The 12,274-nt window shown below is 44.1% G+C and overlaps 1 protein-coding gene across 1 annotated transcript; it reads right to left on the reverse strand.

The window, feature by feature from the left end:
• Positions 1-4,674: 4,674 nt before the first annotated feature.
• On the reverse strand, positions 4,675-11,946 carry C15H12orf73 (chromosome 15 C12orf73 homolog). The gene is made up of 2 exons (XM_038558871.1): positions 11,492-11,946; positions 4,675-5,371 (listed from the first exon to the last, which is right to left on the reverse strand). The coding sequence occupies exons 1-2, from the start codon at positions 11,597-11,599 to the stop codon at positions 5,276-5,278; spliced, it is 204 nt and encodes a 67-aa protein (XP_038414799.1). The 5' UTR covers positions 11,600-11,946; the 3' UTR covers positions 4,675-5,275.
• Positions 11,947-12,274: the final 328 nt, after the last annotated feature.

Here is a 12,274-nt window from a genome sequence, read left to right on the forward strand (position 1 = left end):
GCGTCTTGTCTTCATAATGATTGTACATACTTGGCTTTTTTTTTTTTTTCTTTGATGCTGTTTCAGGGGTTTTTGCCTTACAGAAGAGAAATAATCCGTACATAGAAAAGCCTTTCAAATCCAGTATTTTTCAAAGTCACTTAATAGAGAAAAGACCATGTTCATTACAGAAGAATTCAAATAATAACGTACAGATGCTCCCTCTTCCAAGGTGAGGCTTAATCCCCCTTTTTGAAAGTAGGCTAGACCTAGTGGCTGTCCTAGAATATGGATGGCAAGGGGGAAATGGTAACTTGGTAGCTGAGAAACCTGGCAGACAGGATACTAACCTGGTGTTCAAGGTTCATCTCCCAGTGGTGTTGTGGATCCTTGGTAGGATGTGGTAAGGCTACCGCCATCTCTAACATCAGACAGACCTATAGTATGTGGACAGTGCTCTTCACAAGTGTCAAGGTCAAAACCAAGGACAGAAATAGATAGAAGGAGACATGGCAACTATGCTTTCATTGCCTGGATTAGACTGGTAAAATTTCGTCGGGAGTATAATTAATGGTTCTTTGGCTTTAACAGGACCCGTGGTGATGGAGAGGACAGCATTCATGGAAACAGGGAAAGGACAATGGGGGCTTGTGCCATCTTCCCAGTTTCCCTGTAAATCTACTTACTCCAAAATAAGGTTTTAAAAGACCCATAATCTGACAACAGATAACTAGATATTGATGATGATCCTCACCAAGCAATCACTTAATTACTTTTGAAATATGAAACCGGTTTTTGTCATTTCACTAGGATAGCCATCCAAAATGGTAGTCTTTCAATATTTTAACTGTAGCTAGGGAGACAAAACCTGAGTTGTATATTCACAGATCACGTGAGAGAGAAAATTTTATGGAAACTAACTTTATGTACTATAGAGTTTTGTTACGGACTAAATTTTTCTGATAATCTACGACCCTTAACTGGGCTGCTTGTATTTCTACTGTATGGTTCCTAATTCTATTTTTCTAGGGTTAGTTTGCAATAATCACTTTGAAATTCAGCTACCTTACTTGAATGTGTGTCTCTAAAAATCTTTCCCTTCATAAGAAATAAAATGGGAGCTCAGTCCTAGGGAAACATGCTGTAGTTAAGAGTAATATTTGTTTCCAATTTGTTGGCCATCATAAATTACCATTTTTCAATAAAGATTGTATAGAAATTCAAGCCATCAAATTGCATTAAATTAATGCTCAGCATTTTCCAGTTATAAAATTTTGAGTTTACATGGTTTTCAACAGGAAGCTTAGAAAACCTCATACTCCCTCAATTTTGGGTAAAAACAAACAACAATGTCATACACACTTTGCACAAACCACTGTTTGACCTAACTTAATTACCAAACACCTGGCCACTGGTCTATCTTGGGTGATTTTTTTTTTTCCCCCACAGCTTCATTAAGGAATACTCCAGTACTACTTTTTTAATATTTGGTTTGTGTAGGTCACAGATTTGGTTCTGCAGGAAGCACTGAAATGGTGTTTAGTATACAAGATGTTTATTAAGGAATGCCCTTCAATCAGCAACTGTGGAAGAAAAGGAAGTGGGATGGAGCAGAGGGAGGATGTGGGAAGCAATGCAGGTCCAAAGGCCCCACCCAGTCAGCTCAGGGAACAGAGGTAAAAACGGGGCCCCTCAAGAGTTGTGTTCCTCAGAGTTAAAAATAGAGCTACCCTATGGCTCAGCAATTGCACTGCTGAGGATTTACCCCAAAGATACAGATGCAGTAAAAGATCGAGACACCTGTACCCCAATGTTTATAGCAGCAATGTCCACGATAGCCAAACTGGAAGGAGCCTCAGTATCTATCAAAAGATAAGTGGATAAAGAAGCTGTGGTCTATGTATTCAATGGAATATTACTCAGCCATTAGAAATGACAAATACCCACCACTTGCTTCAATGTGGATGGAACTGGAGGATATTATGCTGAGTGAAGTTAAGTCAATCGGAGAAGGACAAACATATGGTTTCATTCATACAGGGAATATAAAAAATAGTGAAAGGGATTATAGGGCAAAAGAGAAAATAAGTAGGAAGTATCAGTGAGGGTGACAGAGCATGAGAGACTCCTAACTCTGGAATACGAACAAGGGGTCGTATAAGGGGAGGGGGGCAAGGAGATAGGGTAATTGGGTGACAGGCACTGAGCGGGGGGCACTTGATGGGATGAGCACTGGGTATTACATTATATGTTGGCAAATCGAACTCCAATAAAAAAACATACAAAAAAAAAAAGTGCTGACGGATAGGAGGCGTGGCCCTGAGCAGGCCACTCTCTAGCAGGTAAAATCACTGCAGAAGCCACGATAACTGAAGGCTGCTCAATGAGAAGCATCCAGGGCCTTTCCTGTAGGCATCTGTTCATGCATTTCCACAGCTGCCACAATACATATTTTTCACAATAGGGATCCACTTAAAAAAAGGTTACGTTGGTGACTGTCACAATCATTAGAATCAGCACTTACTGAAATTATTGCACTTTCACTTTCAGTACATTTTTAATAGCTAGAAAATCCATCCGGTTTTCATAAAGCTGCCTTCTTATAGGAAAGGTGGATTCAAATCATGACTTTGGCTCTCAACAGCCAGACCACTCAGTACCTATAAATGAAAGGTATGGGCCCGGAATGAGGAGTGCCTTTAAAGTGTGGTCCCACTGCACCCTCCCAGGGCACAAGCCTAGCCCAAAGGGGCAGATCCTTTCTTCCTCCAAAAGGGTTAGCAATGCCCCCCGCCCTTTATTCTGGAAAGTGGTGAGGAGAGTGCTCCTCAATAGCTACAAAATGCATTGTCAAAGCTCACCAGTTTCATGTTCACATTTTAAAATTACTGGAGAAGTAGAATTTGAAAATGTTCCTTTAGCAGTGGAAAAAAAAAAAAACCACCTACTATATTCAATTGATGAAAGTAGTTCAGAGTTTAAAAACTATCTATTGTTGATTTGTACTCAATAAGGTATCCATCCTGAAACTTTTGGGGTTCATTTTATTTAAGGGAGTTAGTCACTGAAGTTAGAATTACTGAATTTGAGTTTTGGAAACCAATTTTTAATTCCTTCAATTAAAAAAAAAATATCAAACTTCTTCCAGTCTGATATAAAGCCCTTGCAATTGGCTGTGGCAAGCTTCACCATTTGTAAAGTATGTAATTTTTTCTTAAGAAAAAGACTATCAGGGGATCCCTGGGTGGCGCAGTGGTTTGGCGCCTGCCTTTGGCCCAGGGCGCGATCCTGGAGACCCGGGATCGAATCCCACATCAGGCTCCCGGTGCATGGAGCCTGCTTCTCCCTCTGCCTATGTCTCTGCCTCTCTCTCTCTCTCTCTCTATCATAAATAAATAAAAATTAAAAAAAAAATTTAAAAAAAAAAAAAAAAAAAAAAAAAAAAAAAAAAAAGAAAAAGACTATCAGGGGCGCCTGGGTGGTTCAGCTAAGCGACCGACTTGGTTTCAACTCAGGTTGTGATCTTGGGCGTCATGGGATCAAGCTCTGTGTCTGGTTACGTGCCTAATGCAGTCTGCTTAGGGCTCGCTCTCTCTCTCCCTCTGCTCCTCCTCCTTGCGCTTGCACATGCACATGCTCTGCCTCCCTCTCTCAAATCTTTTTTTAAAAAAGTATTCAAGGGATCCCTGGGTGGCTCACCAGTTTAGCGCCTGCCTTTGGCCCAGGGCGTGATCCTGGAGTCCCAGGATCTCCCTCTGCCTGTCTCTCTCTCTCTCTGTGTTTATCATGAATAAATAAAATCTTTAAAAAACAATAATAACTAAAAAAATAAAAAAGTATTCAATTGATGGCAGCTACAAAATTTGATCCAGAGAAAGTTCAGAGTAAACATCAGCAAAGACAACCACTCTCAATTCAAAATTCTGTTCTCCAGTCCTTTCCCGGGGGGGGGCACTGCTCATCTGTCATTGTTATACAGATCTTCTTCATGCATAGAATTCAATAAGGCAGCAAATAACACTGCAGCAGAAAAGAAAGACCTTGTATATAGACTGGAAATAATCAATTTCATTTAGTTGCTTTATACTGTTAAACTGAAAAGGTTTTTACTATGGAGAGTAAAACAAAAACATTTTATTGCATTCGGGATTTAAGATTTCAACAATGACCCCAAAGGTTTATGTGATGTAACAATTTGTTAAGAAGCAAGCTAAGAAGCAAGCCTAAGATGCAAGAAGCAAGCCTAGATGTTATCTTTAAGAATGTAGAATTCTGAAAAAGTTCTTTTGGAAAAACAGCTCTAAATAGAAAGCCAACTGCTCTATAAATAACTTTTGTTCTTTATTTATAGACTCAGGAAGAGCTGAAATATTTATATCACTTTCCTCGGGCTGCCGTAACAAAGAACTGGATGGCTTAAAACAACAGAAATTTATTCTCTCAGATTTCTGGAGGGCAGAAATCTAGAATCCAGGTGTCCGCAGGATCACCCCTTGAGACTCTGGCTAGAATCCCCTCCTTGCCTCTTTCTGGCTTCTGGTGGTGGCTCTTACATCACTCCAACCTTTGACCTGCTGTCACACAGGGCTCTCCCTGTGTACCTGTCTTTACATGGTGTTTTCCTCTTGTAAAGACACCAGTCATATTGGAGAGGACACAGTTCACCCCATAACAAAGCTCACTTATGCTTTTCAGTTATGTTAAAATATATTTTATAGGAATAATTATTACATGGTAACATGGTTTCTCAAATTTGGGGATAAAGAATTTGTGACAGTCCAAAGGACATTTGTTATAATTTTGTTAGGTACACAATTCCAAAAGAACGTCAAACTTTACATATTTCAACTTAATTCAGTTTAGTACAAATAGCACTTTCCAGTTTTAGAGAAATACTAACTCCATATCCTAAGCTTTAATTGTCAATGGCACTTTTATAATAGTTAACTTATAACTCCCATTTGCCATGATAGTCTAGCTTATTACGAGAAATAAACCAGAATTACAAGGGCAGGAAACACTGCAAATACTCTTTCTCACATGATACTCAACATAAGTATTTATTCAACCACATTCAAAAAGCTGATGATAGAAACTCTGGCAGCTTTCAAGAAACACTGATCAATCCATAATTAAATCTCAACGCATCAGTTAACACTTGGGCACTTCCTCTTTCAGTTAGCATTGCATTAGGTGCTTAAAGACAACCAGTCTGACTCAATAAACTTTACAAATAGACATTTAATACTTATAATATTATTCACGGAGTCCTTGGCAGAGTTGCATTTTGAGGTTTCTATTGCTGAGAAATTTGAGGTTTGTGTTGTCTCTTTTTCAGTCCCAAAAGCTCTGTTTTGAGTTCTCCAGGTTTTGGTGGAATTTCAGGTATTGTCTATAAAAAAAAAAAAAAAAAAAAAAGCATAGATGCCAGGGCTTCCTTAGACTATAATATAGTGTGACCTGAAAGAAAATAAAAAGTTTTCTTAAAAAAAGAACAAAAAGTCCCTGTGCACTTGATAATAAATCCTTATTAGGAGAGCCTGTGGCCCATAACTTCTTCACACCCCAAAAAGAAACCCCATACCCACCAGCTGTCACTTCCATTTCCATACAATGCTCCCCCACACCAAGCCACTGCCCTAGGCAACCATTCATCTACTTAGTATCTTGACAGATTTGCCTATTCTGAACATTATATTTAAAAAGAATCATAGAACACATGGTTTGTGTGACTAGTTTCTTTCACTTTGCATGTTTTCATGTTTGCCCCATATTGTCAAATATATCTGTACTTCACTTCCTTTTAGGACAGAATAATATTTCATTATAAGGATAGTGTGGCTCAATCCCAGGTCCCAGGATCATGACCTAAGCCAAAGGCAGATGTTTAACCAACTGAGCCCTGGTACATGTTTCTGTATGGACGTGTTTTCATTTCTCTTGGGTACAAACCTAAATGTGGAATCGCTAAGTCCTATGACTCTATGTTGAACTGTCTGAGGAACTGCCAGACTGTTTTTTGTTGTTGTTTTTTTTTTAATATTTTATTTATGTATTCATGGGAGACAGAGAGAGAGGCAGAGACATAGGCAGAGGGAGAAGCAGGCTCTTTGCAGGGAGCTCGATGCGGGACTCGATCCCAGGACCCTGGGATCACAGCCTGAGCCAAAGACAGATGCTCAACCGCTGAGCCACCAGGCGTCCCTGCCAGACTGTATCCCAAAGCAGCTGCACCATTTTACGTTCCCAACAGCATCGTTATGAGGGTTCCAATTTCTCTACATCCTCACCGACACTTGTCATGAGATGTTTGGGTTTTCTAATTACAGCCATTCCAGCAGTGATGAAGTGGTCTTATTGTGGTTTTGATTTGCATTTCTTTGATGGCTAAGGATACAGAGTATCTTTTCATGTGCTTATTGTCTGCAAAGGTGACTTCTGAACAAAGACATCAAGGAGGATGAGAAAACTAGTATGCAGATACACCTAGGAGTGTTTCAAGCAGAATGAATTACAGATGCAGAGGACCGAAGGCAGGAGTGTGCCCTATGCGCAAGGAAAAGTAGGTGGTCAACACAGCTGGTATAAAGTATTCAACGAGAGGTTAGGAAGGGATGAGGACAGGAAAAACGGGGGTGCACAGATGCAAAATCCCTGGAGAATTCTGAACAGAAGAACGACATGCGACTCCAGCATAAAAGGACAGTGGCTGTCGAGAAAAGACTGCAAGGGTGGAAGGCAAAAGACAGGTCAGAGAGCTGTTGCAGAAGATGAGGCGAGAGGTGACTGGCAGTGGCGTGAACTGGGCAGTAGCAACCAGCGTGGTAAAAAGCAGTGGGATTCTGGATGTAGTTTTCAGATTAAGCCAATGGGGTTTGCTGTTATGTGCAGTAGGAGAGGGGAGGTAAAGAAGACTCCTCGGCTCTGGCCTAACAAGAACAAGAGAGTCAGAGTCATCATCAAGACTTCAAGAAGAGTAGGTCTGCTGGAGGAAGCCCAGGGGCTCAGCGTGGAACATGCTCACTGCACATCCAAGTGGAACAGCTCGTAATGAGTCAGAGGCAAACCTATCAGCAATCAGCTTAACTGTGAGGTCCTGAGGAAAGGGACATCATAATCACCTTTCTTACAACCCTATGGAATGCCCCTGGTTATAAAAGGGAGGCAAAAACTGTGCTGAATGAATAACTCAACAGACTTTGCTTGGGACCCTTATAAGCTCATAAGACTAGAGAAATAAAATCTTTACGCAGATTAATTCATATAAAACTGCAAGATTATTTCGGCATAATTTCATTCATATCAGAAAGCTTCAATAGCTTTTCGATGCCTGAAGTTCAAACACCCTGATCTGGTTCATTTTACTCTTTTATCTCCTAACAACTAATTAATCCTGAAGAAAATAGTTTAGGAAAGAATGTAGGGTTTGGGGTCGAGGTCCTAGGAGAGGCAGGGAGCTAAGAGATGTGCTTCCCAGCACAATTCTCATTTTGAAGTGAAAATGACTTTCTAAAAATATTTTAGTGATGAGAACTGGAATAAAAGCCAGAGTAACTTATCTGGACCGTTTCCTATCTTAAAACTAGTCCTAGGATTTTGATATTCCAATACCCTTAGTACAAGAAAGAATGTAGCTTGTTTCAAATACATTGAACTGTGGACACTAATTAATTTAGAAGAGATCTTTCCCCCCAGGTCACAAAAGGAAATTATCTGAAGTCACAAAGCCCTATAAAATACAGAATACTATAGGGATCCCTGGGTGGCGCAGCGGTTTGGCGCCTGCCTTTGGCCCAGGGCGCGATCCTGGAGACCCGGGATCGGATCCCACGTCGGGCTCCCGGTGCATGGAGCCTGCTTCTCCCTCTGCCTGTGTCTCTGCCTCTCTCTCTCTCTCTCTCTCTCTCTGTGACTATCATGAATAAATAAATAAAATCTTTAAAAAAAAAAAAAAAAAAAAAAAAAAATACAGAATACTATATTGTATACCTGAAACTAATGTAACACTATGTGTTGACTAACTGGAATCAAAATTAAAACTTTAATAAAAAATAAAATACAATAGCATGTTTCAAATTTCTATAAAGTATATACAACCATCCACTTAAACACACTAGGCACACATTTGGAGTAGCACGAATTGCCAATATAGTACACAGCTAAAATGACAATTCAACTTTTATTGAAAGAAAGCACTTTTATTTACTAAATATACTAAATTTAAAATCAAATTTTAAAAGACTGGTAAGTTTACTGACATCAAAAGTTAACAATGTCAGCAGAGGTTCTAAATAGCAGCTGGCGTGTATGTGGGTATGTCTGGAGACAACCAAAAATGAACACTTTAAAATTAGTCCTAATGATGTGAGACACAGGGCAGAAGAAAAGTTACATGTCCTCACTACCGCAGCCCACTGCCAAGTCCTTCAAACAGGCAAACGGACCTCCCTCCAGAGGCTCAGCCGCCCAGAGGCTGATCCCTTGCTGAGGGCAAAGGTGATCTCAGCCCAGCCCCAGGACCTGGTGAGTCTACTCTGATGTAGAAAACCTCCTTTGGAAACTTTCTTTATCTCTACACCCCCAAGATCCATGTTGGCAACCACCCCCAAGCATAAGGCCCACTGATATACATCTAGGGGGTCTCATGACTGAGTTTTTACAAAACAGTAATAAATGATCTTTCCTAACAATAGCTGGGCTCCTAAGGATCCTGGAAACCTTGTCTCCAAAACACCCGGGAGGCTTCCGCTCTCCATACCCACCTCCCAACCTGAGAGTCTACACTGGGCCCTCCCCATGACCCTGGTGCAGCTCTTCCTGCCCGTGAGTTCTGTCCCGGTGTTCTAACAAAACCACTTTTCTACCAAAGACATCTCAAGAATTCTTTCTTGGCTGTTGGCTTTGAGCCCTAAGGTCTTCCTACATCACTGAGACTGCATTTTTTGACTAACTATGTCTTCAATAGTAAGATTATACATTAAGGAAACAGAACCAGTCAAAGTAGCGCAAAAGTAAACAAAAATGCAAAGGGAAGCTCAAGCAAAAGCACACTTTGTATTCCAGGACAGAACATCTGCCTTGAGTCCTTTTCTCCATTCCTATCCTGAGTAGCTGAGCTGGACAATCAGAAAAAGCATCCTTACTGTTGCTCCCTTAAGATAGTGCTGAGCACACCCTCCAGGCAGCCATCACGCCTCTTCTGCTCTGGACTCCACCCAGACCTTCACGCCACCTTAAAGGCTGAAAGAAGCCAACACAGACCATTGGTTGTTACAACAGTGACAGTCGTTGCTAGAACAATACCAGCAGACGCAAGTAAAGAACATAAATTCCTTAAATGTTAGTAAAGCACCCGGCATCCTACACATAGCCAGCCAGCCCTGGTCTTCAGGTCCCTCCAGAAGAACCCCACCGCTGATGTCACTGCCCAATCAGGACGAAGCGGCCTGAGACATGTCAGTATGGTCCTCCTACTAGAATTCTGGCTTCATGCTGTCTCTTCGACGGCTGAAGGAGCTGCTGGTAACAACCTTGCATGTTCCTACTTATAATGAGATGGGTGAATCAAAGGTCAATTTCTGGGGCACCTGGATGACTCAGTGAAGCGACTGCCTTCAGCTCAGGTCATGATCCTGGAGTCCTTGGGATCGAGCCCTGCATCAGGCTCCCGCTCCTCAGAGAACCTGCTTCTCCCTCTCCCTCTGCTGTTCCCCCTGCCTGCTCTGTCAAATAAATAAATAAAATCTTTAAAAAAAGAAGGTCCATTTCCCAGGGACAAATCACAGGCATTCCTATCTCCATAATGCCTGCCTGATGCCTATTCCTCAGGAGCTAAGGACTCAACTGTATTTCTGTGGAAAGCCCGTCTCGGTCTCCACTACATATCCATGATACGTCCCTAGAATTTAAAAGAGAAGCAATCTCGGCTGGTAAGAAAGAGCTATTTCAGCATTGTTTGTACAAAAACTAGATACCACCAAAATATCAATATGGGATTAAATAATATATGGAACATCCATACTATGAAATGCTATTCAATGGTCAGAAAGAAAAAAGGCTATTGAGAGAAACACGTATCTATTCAGATAGGTGTTAACCAAAACAAGCTGCTTACAAAGAACTGTGCACACTCAACTCCTGTTTACATATATCTCAACTACAGCAAAAGTCTGCAGGTACACACCAACCAAAAAATGGGAGCTACGTTTGGGGAACAGGCTGGAGAAGTAGCGGGTGTGAGGGACTTTCACATTCTACTCCACAGGCTTGAACTCAATGTGAAGGTTCAAGGCTGTTGTACCACCTCATTAACAGGATCAAAAAAGAGAAACATTAAACAGAAAGCTTGGGTTTCAAATCCCCAAGAAGCTGGGTGATCCTGGGAAATCACCTTCCATCTTCCGAATCTGAGTTTCCTCATCTGAAAACAAGAAGAAACACCTCCAGAACCGTAGCTGCCAGTTAACAGAAACTAGAAACACAGGTGCCTGGTTCTCTGTGTGACCTGAGGCAGGCAGAGGTGACTCGGGCTCCAGACCATTCTAGTCATACCTGTAAAGTAACACCGAGCACACGCTTGTAATCATTTCCACTGTACTTCCTAGCCTCCACCTTCACAAAACCACAACTCCTCAAATGAACTCTAATTCCCCGTTCTAATTTAATATACACTTAAAATGCTTAAAAAAAAATTTTTTTTAAGATGTTATTTATTTATTCATGAGAAACAGAAAGAGATGGGGAGAGACACAGGCAGAGGGAGAAGCAGGCTCCCTGTGGGGAGCAGACGCAAGACTCCATCCCAGGACCCAGGACAGCCGAAGGCAGATGGCTCAACTACTGAGCCACGCAGGTGCCCCTAAAATGTTAAAATTAACCTAAATTTCTCCCTCTTTGGAATGCCTGTATTCCCTCGTTCTTCTTCCATCAAATATCTATTGAGCATTTACTATATTCTAAGCTCTTTTTTAGAGATGGAGGGTGAACCGTGCAGGCGCAGTCCCACTAGGAGAGTACATTCTGGTGGAGGAAACAAAGAACCACTAAAGAGTCCAAGGAATAAAATACTTGCAAATTGGGAGAAGTCCTCAAGGGACACAGGGAGGGGATCCTTTAGGAGCCGTCCAAAGGACTCTCACTGCGGACAGACAGCTGAGCAGAGACTTGACGTTTTGAAGTAGCAAACCAACCCAAGCTCTGGGACGAAAGCATTCCAAGATGAGAAAAACCCTGGCCTTGAGATGGGGACAGGCTTGACGAGCAAAGAAACAGCAAGGAAAGCGGTGTGGCTGCCACAGTGGGATCGAGGGGCAAAATGGTAGAGGATTAAGGGCAGGCGCGGGCAGGTGGCTGGCCGCCTAAGGCCCGCACGAGAGCAGGCCCCGCACGGCTCGGAACGCCACGGGACGCCATCATGAGGCCCAGGCTCAGTCCGGTGTGGGCCGCTGGGAGGGGCCCGGAGAGGCCCCGGAGAGGCCCCGGGAGGCGGGAGCGAGGGCCCTCGGGCACTCACCAGGTCCGGCCGGTAGTACCGGTGCACCACCTCCGCGCCGGCGCACATGCTCAGGAGGCTGGCGGCGCACATTTTCAGGTAGGTGGCCCAGGACACGCCCGCGGGCATGGCCGGCGGGCTGCGCGGGGGCGTAGGCGGGCGGTGTTAGAGGGCTCCCGTGCCGGGGAGCCGACCGCACGGCGGCAGTTGGGCCGGTTCAGGCCCCCGGGTGGTCCCCGCCCCACGCCCCACGGGCTCCCTGACCACAGGCGCCCCTGACTCGCCCGCCGCGGACTTCGCTGGACTCTGCGCGGGGCTGGGCCTGCGGGCTTGCGGGCGGCGCCGGCGAGGCTACTGGAAGGCGATACCGAAAGGCACCCCCGCCCTCCTGACTAGCGGGCCAGGCCGCGCACCGCAGTCAGTCCCCGCTAGCCCCCAGGCCATCGGAGACCGCCGCGACGAGGGCACTGGCGTTCGGGGCGGGTCAGAGGGCGACCGGAAGTGCACGCCGGGGTCGCAGGGGACGTGGGCCAGTCCGCGGAACCGGAAGTACGGGCTCGGGCCCCGCCGGACCGGAAGCCGGGGGTGTGCCGGCGCCGGCGGAGACTCGACGGGCAGACGGCGACCAGCGGCCGGAGCGGTTCTCAAGCTTTCCGCCTTTTTTCTCCCTGCTTCCTCCCCGCGCTTTCCCAGTCCCAGACACTTGCTGCGATCTTTACTCTCCCTCCGGTAGGGTTTCCGTGGCCGATGTGGAGTTTGGGACTCGGAGCTGGCGAGAGTACGGCCCGTTTGCCCCTCCACACG

Source organism: Canis lupus, chromosome 15 (genome assembly GCF_011100685.1).
Source record: "Canis lupus familiaris isolate Mischka breed German Shepherd chromosome 15, alternate assembly UU_Cfam_GSD_1.0, whole genome shotgun sequence".
NCBI classification, from domain to species: Eukaryota; Metazoa; Chordata; class Mammalia; order Carnivora; family Canidae; genus Canis; species Canis lupus.